Source organism: Zerene cesonia, chromosome 17 (genome assembly GCF_012273895.1).
Source record: "Zerene cesonia ecotype Mississippi chromosome 17, Zerene_cesonia_1.1, whole genome shotgun sequence".
NCBI classification, from domain to species: domain Eukaryota; kingdom Metazoa; phylum Arthropoda; class Insecta; order Lepidoptera; family Pieridae; genus Zerene; species Zerene cesonia.
The window spans coordinates 9,172,344-9,185,412 of NC_052118.1; the positions used below are offsets into that span (position 1 = coordinate 9,172,344).

Genomic DNA, 13,069 nt, shown 5'->3' on the forward strand with positions numbered 1-13,069 from the left:
AATCGGCCAACATCTATTTTTCATACCCCTAAATGATAAGAGTAAGGCAGAACAGCGTTTGTCGGGTGCAGCTAGTAAGTATATAAATGCATAAATTGTGTAATAACAGTGATCTCTCTAAGCTCGCCCTGTATACATTAATTAATACATTTTCACTTTAGTAATAAAATATCGTTATAGTTACACTACTTATCACTCAAGAAACGTTGAATGTTCTTTGTTTGTTTAATTTAGATAAAGCCGCTTAGATAAAGATATAACTGTAAAACATTTGAAATTTTGCACAAAATTCAATAGAAGATTATATGTGTGTGAAAACGAAATACATTAAAAAGTTATTAATTAATAATTCCGACACTCCTGACTCCACTATATAGAAAAAATAAAATATAACATAATTTAATAAAATATACTTCATTAATAAATTAAAAAATCTGGTATTTTAGAATTTAAAATCAATTTCTTCTCCTCTTTCGGTTTTATGTGCTTAAGGGGCAACTCACGTCATCAAGAATATGTACTGTATTTTAAGTTTTATAGCATAAACAGGCAGAGAGTTTGATATAGCCCTGGTCATTTCCTCGGGGGCCGTCGTTGGAAAGTACTAAAGAGGTCACTCAAACCAGTGCACCACCAAGTATCCTTATAAAGATAATTGAACCCTACTTTATAATATTATAAATGCGAAAGTATGTAAGGATGTTAGTGTTTGTTGCTCTTTTAGGCAAAAACTAATGAACCGATTGCAATTAAATTTGGTAGATAGATAACTGAATAACTGGAATAATATACAGGCAACTTTTTATCCCGATATTCCTACGGGATACGGACTTACGCGGGTAAAACCGCGGGGCGCAGCTAGTATTTTCAAAAGTCGGTTTTAACTTTAAGATTTCTTGTCAGAGGACCGAGGAGTCATATATTTATGTATTGATTAGAGACGAATTACATATCTGACTACATAGGCATTAAAGCAAATCGTCTGCTTAGAAAAACGAATTCGTGGGTAAAGAAAATTTATTGGTAAATATTGAATTGTAGATTTTGTCGATTCCATTCAGAATTTGCGCTTCTGAAGGTCTAGTTGAATGATGTTTGAATTTATGACTGTTAATATAGTAGATCATACGCATTTTTTATTTACATAATGGTAATTAAATTAGGGACATTTTTATATTTGTATATGTGCTTTATTAGCACAAAGGGGCATTATTATATGAACTTTATGTCAGGCTTGCCCGCGTAGTCATAATTGCCATGATATAAGATTTTCACCAAGGTATAGAGGTCTTATAAGCCTCATAGACATAGAATAACATACATTCTTTATTTTTCTCTTCCAATCTTCGGCCACGAAAATCATGTAATCGCTTCGATGCGACTTGAAAGAGAGGCAATCAAACTAATGCATTATTTTTTTCATTTTATAGCATTAAAATGATGCGTGTCCCTAAGACACATAAAATCAAAAGAATAGAAAACATTCGGTTGCTGTGGCGGGATCACGGGTGTCCGAGTTCGAATCCTAAACAGTGATCTCCTTTTTTCTATTCTTTAAAATTTTATCGCACTCATATATTTATAATTTAAGAAAGTATGGCACATAACATTGCCAATCTGATAAAATATCGAATTCAGGCAAATCGTTTCTAAAAGTGTCCCTAATTTAACTAGTATATTACAATTGAAAAATTGCATTTTTACTTGACCTTTGCAAAAAGGTTACAGCCGATAACTTATCCATATTTCAGACCAACATTGCTCGAAGATTAATTTAATTCGTCACGACTCGATACTGTTGCGCTAGCACGTGCAACAAATTTTTAATTCAATTTTCGATCCATCATATCACGAATTGGTATCGTAGACAACGTAATAAAATTAATTGTTTCAGATTTCATGAGTAGGAAAAAATGGTGGAGGCGTTTGAACTAATCGAATTTACAAACATGAGGCATATTCATTCAATTTTAATAAATAAAAGAGATGTGTGGCAATGTAAAATGTAAGCCAGATATATATATTAGTACATTTAATATCGTACGAATTCAAATCCATACTGTTATCGATTAAAGCCTCAATTACTCGATATTAGACACACTAATTTAAACACGAGTGACTGACATAATATGCTTATGGAATTAATTATACGTATTATTACATATACGTATGAGTTTATTGAGCGAAAATTTATCATAGGTTTGTAATATAGTTAACATCTTATCATCTCTGTATAATATAATACTTGATAGTTCTTCTCGGGATAATATAAGACGTTTATAGTCTGTAGATGTATCATTAAAGTAATACATGTTTACAAAAGGTCACTCATGTTCCTGGGGAGGAACTCCAGCTTAAAAATGGGACCAATTGACAACTATTTTGTCACATTTTAACACATGAAATTTTCTATCAAACACAAAAAGAATCACATCAATCTGCTAAAAATCCATGTAATAACACCAAACAACATAACCAAAAACAAAATCGAGTCGAATTAAAACATCCTTCGTTTTTGGTAAAGTTAACAAACCGCTTAGCAGTTTGGCGAAATTTTGTGAAAAAAAAACTAATCTACACTAATTTTATACAGCTGAAGAGTTTGTTTGTTTGAACGCACTAATCTGAGGAACTACTGGTGCGATTTAAAAAATTCTTTCAATGTTAACTAGCCCATTTATTGAAGCTATAGGCTATATATGCACCACGGGCGAAGTTCTAGTATGCAATAATTATAAATAAATAAATAAAAAACAATTAATAAATACTGGGTAGAAAAATCAGTGCTTCTATACCACACTTTCACGACATAATTTCATAATAAAAATGTTACTAACTTTACAAAAGGAAATACCCAAAGCTGCTGTTAATATGAAGTTGCAATACAAAACCACTCAGTCTTAAACAAATGCATACGTAGTGGAGACAATCAACATACAGTCAACAAACAATTAATTAAATGCCTTCATAACCCTAAGCGGGTAACTACTTAATTAGCCCGTCAAATAACACATTTTGCTTATAACAGAGTTATCCGGGTAAATTATGTAAATTCAGCTTCAAAAATTTTAAAGTATGTAAATTATCTCTTCCTAGCCACGGCAGGTTTCATATTTGTTAAAAGTTGTATGTTATAATTGAAAAATTATTATGTTTATTGTTTAATTGAATTTCTAATTAACGTTGTAACAAAAACTTCCTTTGGCTAATTATCCTTCATTTAGAAAACGTCCGAAGCATACATCTCATATTTTATTTTATTTACTATACAATATTTATGGATCAACTAACGAACTGCCCGACCGATTTTTCTATCAGCGGTTTATGACTTCACAATTACATGTTATGATGAAAGAAAGTCGCCTTAGTAGCATAAATCAGGAACGGCATCATTAAAATCCGACTTTACACCACCTAACTCACGAATAATTGCACGGAATTAAATTATTTTTCTTGTCTCTTTTTAGATAAGGGTAATAGCTTTATAAATTCGAAGAACAGACTAAAAAGAAGCACACAGCTACTATACAACTAATTTCAAATGCAGTTAGAATTCCACCTTTTGGAATGGAGCGAATATGACGTTAGCAAATAGCATGGCTGTCGGGAAAGCAACGTTTATCGCATAACACAACTCCAAAAGGTACCCTAACAACATTTGAACCGGATAATATCAATATGTCACGAAAGACGTACTCACAACCACCAGTCTACTAGAAAGAAAGAAAGAAACATTTATTTGACTCCACAGAAATACAATTAAAAAAAAAGACAATAAACTTAGAACAAAACAATACAATAATTAACACAAAACATCACAATAAAAAAGCTTAAACAAGAAAACAATAAAAAAAAAAAATATATATATATATATATATATATATATATATATATATACAAAAAAGCAAAAAATATAGAAATAAATATAAAACGCGAAACATAAAGTGGAGCCAAATGGGGTAGCCACTCAGCCTACGCAGCAACGCAGTTGCCACACTGATTTTCAGTGGCCCCCCTCTGTGACAGTTGGAGCGGCAGACGTATTCAAATATTAATTATATATATATATACATAAAACTGATAGATTTATATAGATAAATAAATAAAATGTTCTATAATAATACATAAAAGATTAATAAACAGACAAATAGATAATGATCTAATATTCGTGTTAAATTCTAAGGACGAGGCACCAAGAGGGTATTGCATAGTAAAAGTTTAAAAGCCCGTTTCGCTGCTTATAAATTCTGTTTATCAAGAAACCGACCAGAGTTTTGTAGTATTAACTATAGACGTTAATGATGCAAAACTTGCTTCAAATGAACATTAATGACCCCCTAATTAAAATGTAACGCTGTACAGGGTTGCTAGAATTTATCGTCCTATTTTAAGCGTTTGTGTGGTCTTGGCTACTTATTCTTTGCATATCCTTTGCATATATTTTCATAGGAAATTATTCTTCTTTATTATCAATTTTATTTTAATAGTTAACGCTCTTTGACCGATTCGATTTTCTTTTAAGTTTGAGGAATCATATAGTCTAATAAATACTATTTAATGTTTTAATATCAAACGTTGCTTGAATTTTTAGTCATAACCTAAGATAATTATGCTAAGGTTTATCTATTGATTTTGTTTTTATATTCATTTTTAATATAACAAGAAAAAAGTATAGTTATAACGAAAATAAATATATTTTAAGAAAGAAGAATACGACGCTAAAATATTAACCATATTTTAGCTTCCAAGATTTAGTAAAACGTCTAAAGTTTGTAAGAATGCGTGTGTTGGTTGCTCTTTCACGCAAAAACTACTAAAGCGATTGCAATGAAATTTGGTACGTAGACAGCTGGACAACTGGAATAACATATAGGCAACTTTTTATCCCGATATTCCTACGGGATAAGGACTTACGCGGGTGAAACCGCGGGGCGCAGCTAGTTAAACCATATTAACAATAAGACGATGAAGTAATGTCGATTTACTACCGGCCTTCTAACCATGGACATTATAGTAACCCCTCTTATGAATGTTTATGAAGATTTAGAAAGCCAACAAAATGCAACTGGTATTTTTGTGATATTTATACATCATTCGATTGTATCGAACACAAAACGTTACTAGGAACATTTTTTTATGGAATGAAGATTGAAGAATAATCAAGATTTGATAGCCCTCCACTTAAATAATCTAATCCAAAGAGTTTAATCGCAAGGCCAGATACCGGCCAGGATCTCACCGGGCACAATTATGCAAATGGATTTATAATTGTACCCGGTTCTTTTCATGGTCCGTTTTAATTTATTTTAACAAGTGAGTCAAGCTTGTGTGATTGCTAAATACTGTTGTTGGTAAATGGTTGAAATCTAGACGAAGTAAACAGCATGCGAGTTTCGAATTGGTTTACGGCTAAAAGTTATGGATCAACGCAAAAAAGCGTAGAATTTGGTTTTCAAATTTAACGGAAATAGTTTCAGGAACATTTTAAATCTAACGGTATTCTTACAGTTGCGCCACTATATATATTATATACTAGACGCTCGTCCCGGCGCCGCTTGGATATCAAGATTACTGTTTTATCACAAGGGAGCATTTAATCGGGATAAAAAACAATTTCTTTTAGTTTAAGTTTGAGTCTCATATTAATTAAGGTACGTTGAAATATGTGCTTGAAGTTATAAACCATTTTATAGGCACATTATAAAAAAATTGTTTCCTATGCTTAGCTTATGCTATGTGAATTCTATTTCCTACTAATTAATATTATAAATGCGAAAGTTTGTAAGGATGTGTGTGTGTTTGTTGCTCTTTCACACAAAAACTACTGAACTGATTGCAATGACATTTGGTACTTAGATAGCTGAACGACTGGAATAACATAAAGGGAACTTTTTATGTCGATATTCCTACGGGATACAGACTTACACGGGTGAAACCGCGGTGCGTTGAGCGTCCTGGGTTCGATTCCCGGTGGGGACGCACAAAAAAAAAAAAAAGACGTCTCGGTCTGGCAGGACACAGAAGGCTGATCACCTACTTGTCCATAAAAAAAATCGATCAGTGAAACAGATGTATATCATCTGCCCCATACCCTACTAGGGGGCACGGGACTTCACACACTTTTCGTTGCTCAATTTTTGAAACATCATAAACAAAAATGAAACAGACAAGTATAATTTTGAAAGTTATATTAAAAAAGTTCAAGCCGTGCAATAAAAATTGTAATTAATGTTTTTTAATACAAAAACCGGTCTGCAGTCTTTACAGTTCTCCATAAATTATTCCGCATACAATATTCTTTTATGATTCATTTCACAATACTTTTTAATGTTTTGAAATCCAATGAATTAATGTTTCCGATAAATTATTCTGTTCCCAACATAATTTTATATCTCAATACACTATCTTTATCCATCCCGATAAATAAAATAGGAGTTTCAAATTGTAATATTAAAATAACCGCATTTTACTGAATACACGGTACATGTACGAAAAAACGTTTTTTATTTATTTTTTGTTTGTCTTTCTTTTTTTTAATTACAAAAAGTCGCGAATTCGCGTCATTTTGTAATATTTAGTTTAATGGCATTGAAATGTTGTATAAATGAGAAATTTTGAAAGAAATGAAAAAAATCTAAAAAATTAGGTACGAGAATCCGAAAGAGTTGAAGAAAATCGATTTTTGAGGCGGGATGACGGGTGGCCGAGAGGCTAGACTTAGCTAAAAAAACGCGGGTTCGAATCCCGCCTTTTTGCCAAACACTAGCCAAATTCTCATTATAACCATTTTATATCAAATGATATAAAATATACTCGTTTGAACGGAATAAGAATGTACCATAATACAACTGCCAAATTAATTATATCAGCTGTTGAGAACAAATTGCTACTTACAAAGACTATTAAATGTATCTCAAGTGGCATCATCAACAGAATATTAAATCACAGCAATATCCAGTATTTATCTTATAAATCGATGTTATTGCTATAAAATCCGTACATATCAGAACAGCAACTGAGTCTATAGTTTACAATAACTAACCCAAAACAATAATTACACATTAATTGTCTTCAAACCCTACCTTGATTCAGTTCAAATTAAGGAAGCTAACGATGCAATTGTTACCCAGTTGAGTAGCTGTGCTTACTAAAGGGCAGCTTTGATTCCCATTACCAGTATTCTGCTTAAATCAAACACGATCTATATACATTGTGTTTGATTTAGTACTGCTGTACTCAATGTGTTTTGTATCTCAGTTGTATACCTTTGGGAATTGGTATCGACCTTATATGTATAGATGGGTCGTGTTAGTGAATTGAAGATCACCAATCACATCAGATAGATACATAAAACATTGCTTAGAAGATGGTATCTCAGTGAAATTCTGGTATTGATCGTATTTATTCTTCAGTGGAATAAATAATTTGTATTTTTTAATACTGGCAGTCCGTTCTGGCTTCGTCTGTGGTGCGCAGAGAGAAAATAAAATATTTCCATAACGTACTTATAGTCGTGTAGTTATCATAAATTGTTTTGACTTGAGTCTTTCTTATATGCTGATACAATGTTAACTGCTAGTAACCCTTAACGCAGTTCTACAATAATCATTGTTTATAAACTAATATAAGGGATTAATGTGGAAGGTATACTTATAAGCATAAAGGATTCATTAATTCGTATGTTACTATAAAGGACTATATAGTCAAATAGTAACTGTAATTATTTATAATTAAAGATGAAAACAGAATAAAAATGAAATTTCGTATTTACGTAGATTATGCATGAAATAAGATACCACTTGGACTCGGATGCGACCAAGACACGTCCTGATCGATTCCGACGACGACTAAAGCCAATGAGCGACTAGACTCGGCGACAGAACAGAGGGCTAACCGCGACATCACGCCAAGCGTGACAATACAGCAGGCGAAGACGAGGTCCCTTGTTAAAAAGACCTTATTCTATATCCTATGAAGAGACAGAAACTATGCTTACCTTGTAAAAAGGGTATCAATTTGCACAGTGTAGCCCCGAATAGGAATCTTCTGTAAATCTGCCCAACCAAGGTGAAAGGCAGGCAAAATACGCCCAGCAGGAAATCCGATATTGCCTGAAATATAAATACCATTTTTTATTTCTTATTTAAGGTATTTTGTTGTTAGTATTACTAAACTTCATATTGTTAGTTCATATAAGCAGTGGTGGCTCAGTGGTGAGAACCTCGGACTTCAAAATCGATAAGTCTGGGTTCGAGACCGGGCGAGCGTGCAGGAAATAAATTGATTTATCAATTTATCTGCGCATGTGGATAACATCACCACTGCTTAAACGGTGAAGGAAAACATCGTGAGGAAACCGGCATGTCCAAGAATTAAAAGTTCGACGACATGTGACATCTGCCAACCCGCACTTGGCCAGCGTGGTGGATTATGGCCTGAACCCTCATAGGAGGCCTGTGTCCCAGCAGTGGGAACATATGGGCTGATGATGATATTGTTAGTGAAATTTGGATAATATTTAAAACTTGTAAAAGCGTTTATTGGCATGTTTTTACTAACCCACGTAGCACCAGGCGAGTTGCTAACCTGATAACATAATATTACTATTTCTTAACGAATATTTATTGATCCTTATGACTTTGTTTGATTCTTTCTCTTTTTGAGTCAAAAAAAATATTGACTAATTTACAAAATAAGAACTAAATCGAGAATTCTTATTATACACGTATCAACGTTTTTATTAAAAGCTAACAGTCAACCCCGGCTTCCCCTGTGGTATGATTTTTCTCTTCATAAGTATACCCTACCTACCTTTAAAATAATAGCCCAATTGGTCGACCTGTTCTTGAGTTTTTAAGTATAGCAACACAGTAATATTTATATACATGTGTAAAAATCGCTTATATCGATAAATCTATACTAATATTATAAAGCTGAAGAGTTTGTTTGAACGCACTAATCTCATGAACTACTTGTCCGATTTGAAAAATTCTTTCGGTGTTAGATAGTCCCTTTATTGAGGAAGGTTATAGGCGATATGTTTACCACGGGTGAAGCCGGGGCGGACCGCCAGTATTTAATAAACATACATATTAAGCAAAACTTTCACAACGATTTATAAATGTTACAAAGGACGCCTAATAACATCAAATTATTTGATCTACGAATGATTTACTTTCTAGTTTAGTGTGTTTTAAGTCTAAAATATTTTATTCTATGAATGGAAAAATCAAGGTAAACAATATAATCTATCTTAGATTGATTATATCGTAAATTCATGATTTATAGAAAGATAGATCATATTGCCTATATAAGTATTTGGAAAATAAATTGACTATCATTACTTTGCATGATACAGAAACATTTTTAACGAGGCTATTTATTCACTATCTTAAAAAAATTTCAAGGTCATCCACCCATATCACGTTAAATATCAAAAAGAAAACAACGATTTTACCACTTCGTCTTAGCGAAAACTTTCTTTAATATCTTATCCCCGCTGTTATAACCTCAGAAAATCAGATCTTGAAGGATTGATATAAATAAAGCAGACGACGTGTTCAACCATTTTCATCCTAGATTTTGACTAAAGCGGTGGTTTGGTTTAATCTTGATACAAACAGATAGTCAGACTACTTTCGAATTTATAGTCTTAATCGAATACTTTGTATGTTATTTGCAATATAGAAAATTAAAAGTATTCAATTGGCATGCAATGTATAAATGAGGAAAAATCAAAATTTATTGCTATTGGAATATTGCGGTCACGTCCTATAAGGAAAGGTCCCTGTGAGGATAAGGAAATAAAAAGTATTGTCTGATTTTGGGTGATCACAAAAGGTATTTCTCAGAGGGAGGATGTCTCTCCTCTATTGCTCTTTGGGAGCGTGAAAAAATATCTAAAGAAAATGTTGCACGTTATTTTATATTCTACGCATAGTGCTATTCAGACAGTTATCTGATATCCGTGAGTTTTTTGTATCGACACTTTCCTCACACAATTTGTGTCGTCTTGTCATTCTATAAATATTAATTTAAACGTGTTTCTATAAAAGACTGCTTCTTTTATATATTGCATACGAAAATATTAAGTTAGCAGTAGAAATAGTGAGACGAGCGGTCAAATATGCTATTTTAATACAGGACAGTCACATGGACAGTCCATTACAACATTAACGTTGCAAGAAAAATCTTACTTTGCAAAAACTAAATCGTAATCAGTAGATGAATTACAACCAACATATAATGAGGGTTTGAACTACTACTTATGACCGATTTTTTATAAAAAATCCGCGGTAAAAGTATAACAATTTAGAAAATTATTTGAGTTCATTACTAGGTAACATAGTTGGTGGGTCGTATTTGAATAATAACTGTTCAACTGTTACTATGATGCGCTAAAAAAGACGATCTGAAATATTATTTTTTACTAACCACAATAGATGTTCAATCTATATTTTTCTTTATCTCTCTTCATACGCACCTCTCATAAATTATTTTTGATAGTAATGAAACCCCGCAATCTTAAAACAATCCCCGTAATTCAATCTCTGTACATTGGTTTGATCTAGCGAGAACTCCCTTGCTGTTAACTTGTATATACACAATGTAAATGTTATGTTTTTGATGTTATTTTGGGGACTACAATAATATTTCAACAGAGGTTGAACTCGAACCTTATAAAGTGATAAAATTATGTCAACAAATCCATATGTATGATGTACAATGACGTATTAATGCAGTACTAATTCCAGTGTAGAAATGTCACAGCTATATTCCACAGTAGAAGTAGTGCTTTTGAGATGTCATGGTAACCTCCCTGTTTATTACTATCAATTCAAATTCCAATATAGATAAGAGTACTTTATTGATGCTATAGCTTGCTTCTGTTATTGCGCACTTAAGCGTATTTATGAAGGTATATATGACGTTACGAATCAAATTATATTGCCTAGTACTTGCATTAAATTTTAAATTAAATTACCTCCTTGGCACAGTGGTTAACGCATGAGTATAGTATTAAAGGTACAGAATTCAATTCCCAGTGTATCTGAACAAAAGACGTGGTGTGGAAGGACGAAAAAATAATTTTCACATAGCAAATAAAATGATTTTCACATTAAAATCACCAAGAGTCTGTAGGGCTTGCGCTCTGTATGTTATCAGATCTCAGGTAGAGCCCGTTTAACCCTTCACGTCTTAAAGGCTCGCGTCGTCGTCAAGTATAATAATCATCACTTGATGTTTCAATTCTTTCTTATCATGACTTGTAAAACTGTAAACTTGTTGAGATACTAAATCCAATAAATTTCACTGGACATTGGCTGAGTCATTAACCTTTGTTAATTCTCTTAATCTCTAATCAATGTATATTTTCTTTCTTTTCTTTCTATTTAGATACTTCTATTCTTCTTCTATAAGAATCCTATCAAATGTCATTTCACTTTGAATTAGGGCGCATTCGCTTCATCGATCAAAAATACCAACCAGATAGCGGATTATGTACTAAATTAAAGCTAAATTCTGCCCTCTTGATTTGATACTTCTACAGATACATTTGTTTCCCAGTAAACGAAAATAAATGACGCCATCTAGTTGAAATTGTTCAAATTCAAAATTAAACATTTATTCATTCAAATAAACTTCCTTCAGAAGCGATTTTGAATTGTGTAAATACATAATTAACTACCCATCGACCTGAAGAGCAGCTTCTGCAGAGAAAGCAAAACTGCTATTTAAAATCCTGACAATTTAACATTGTAATTTTTCAAAATATGTCATAACAATAATGCCCAAGAATTACTGGTGACTGATAATTTTCATAGATTGCCTTGGTGTACATAATATGTTATTTATTTAATCTTCAAAATGCAATTGCGTTGCTAATATGCTTTGTAGTTGATTTGATTTGTAACCTATTGACCCCTTGTTTTCTATATTTATATGTTAACAAGAAACATATTATAATAGAGGATCCCAAATAAGAACCGACCACCTGATTTTGACGCATTTTTTTTTTAATAGATAGTCTCTCTAAATTTAATTTTGTAGTTTTATAGCATTGAAATGTTTTATAAATGAGAAATTTTGAAAGAATAGAAAAAATTCGATCACGAGGCGGGACTCGAACCCGCGTTTCTTGCCTAACCGTAGCAACGCCTAGCCTCTCGGCCACCCGTGATCCCGCCACAGTAATCGAATTTCTTCTACTCTTTTTAGAGTCTCTCTAAGATTCTAGTACATTTAAAATTTTAATTAACCGTATCTTTAAAATATAATTTTCACCTGTTTAACAGATCGGTGAAGGCCGTTCTTATATGGGATCTTCTTAGACTAATAAGATCTTAGATTAATGAAGAAAACTGCAGCGTTCGGATATTTTCAAAAATTAATAATAAAAACATGTAGCTACAAACTAAACAAAAATACATCACATATCAAATCAATATGATATAAGTATTGTGTATAACCGTTAGCAGTAGTACAGTTTTATGTTATCTGTGGTAAAAGGTAGATAACTTATTTTTAATCTCATTCATTTACTTACCAAATTCAATAGATACACGTTCGTTACAGTTCGCATCCTCCTATTGCTCGTCAGGGTAACTATCACCAAGCAATTGCCGGATATCGAGAGCAGGAATATCAAGAAATATGGCGGCAAAACAAAACGCCATTCGTACGCGTTTGATACGTTCTTATTCCTCACGGCAATCACTGATGAGACGCTAGATGTGACATCGCGCATCAGAAGCGAACTTATGTTGAACAGCAGCGTTATATTCGGCTCCATTTTAATCTGGAACAAATATATTTGGTTAAATAACTAAGGATCAATCTGTGTAGCTACGCTACCAGGTTATTAGGGGATTTTCATACGTCTATAATATAACATGCAGATATGTATGTACATTTTTACGGTTTTCGTTTGATATTCCTTATAGCTAAGAAAAAACCACCCTTGTTTCTAATTTGTGGGCGCCATTTTGTTCATTTACGCAGTCTTTTTCGCTTTCATACTATTGATGATAACAACCAGTCTTTATATGTCCAAAATCAGACAACAATA

The 13,069-nt window shown here is 32.6% G+C and overlaps 1 protein-coding gene across 1 annotated transcript in view; it reads right to left on the reverse strand.

Annotated features, from left to right (window-relative positions):
• The window catches only part of LOC119833489 (cholecystokinin receptor-like), a 66,233-nt gene extending 53,441 nt beyond the window's left edge, over nt 1-12,792 (reverse strand). The window contains exons 1-2 of the mRNA XM_038357512.1: nt 12,548-12,792; nt 7,997-8,111 (exon numbers count right to left, since the gene is read on the reverse strand). Of these exons, the coding sequence (XP_038213440.1) occupies nt 7,997-8,111; nt 12,548-12,748 (316 nt within the window). The 5' untranslated portion in view covers nt 12,749-12,792. The remainder of the gene's footprint in view (nt 1-7,996; nt 8,112-12,547) is intronic.
• Nucleotides 12,793-13,069: the final 277 nt, after the last annotated feature.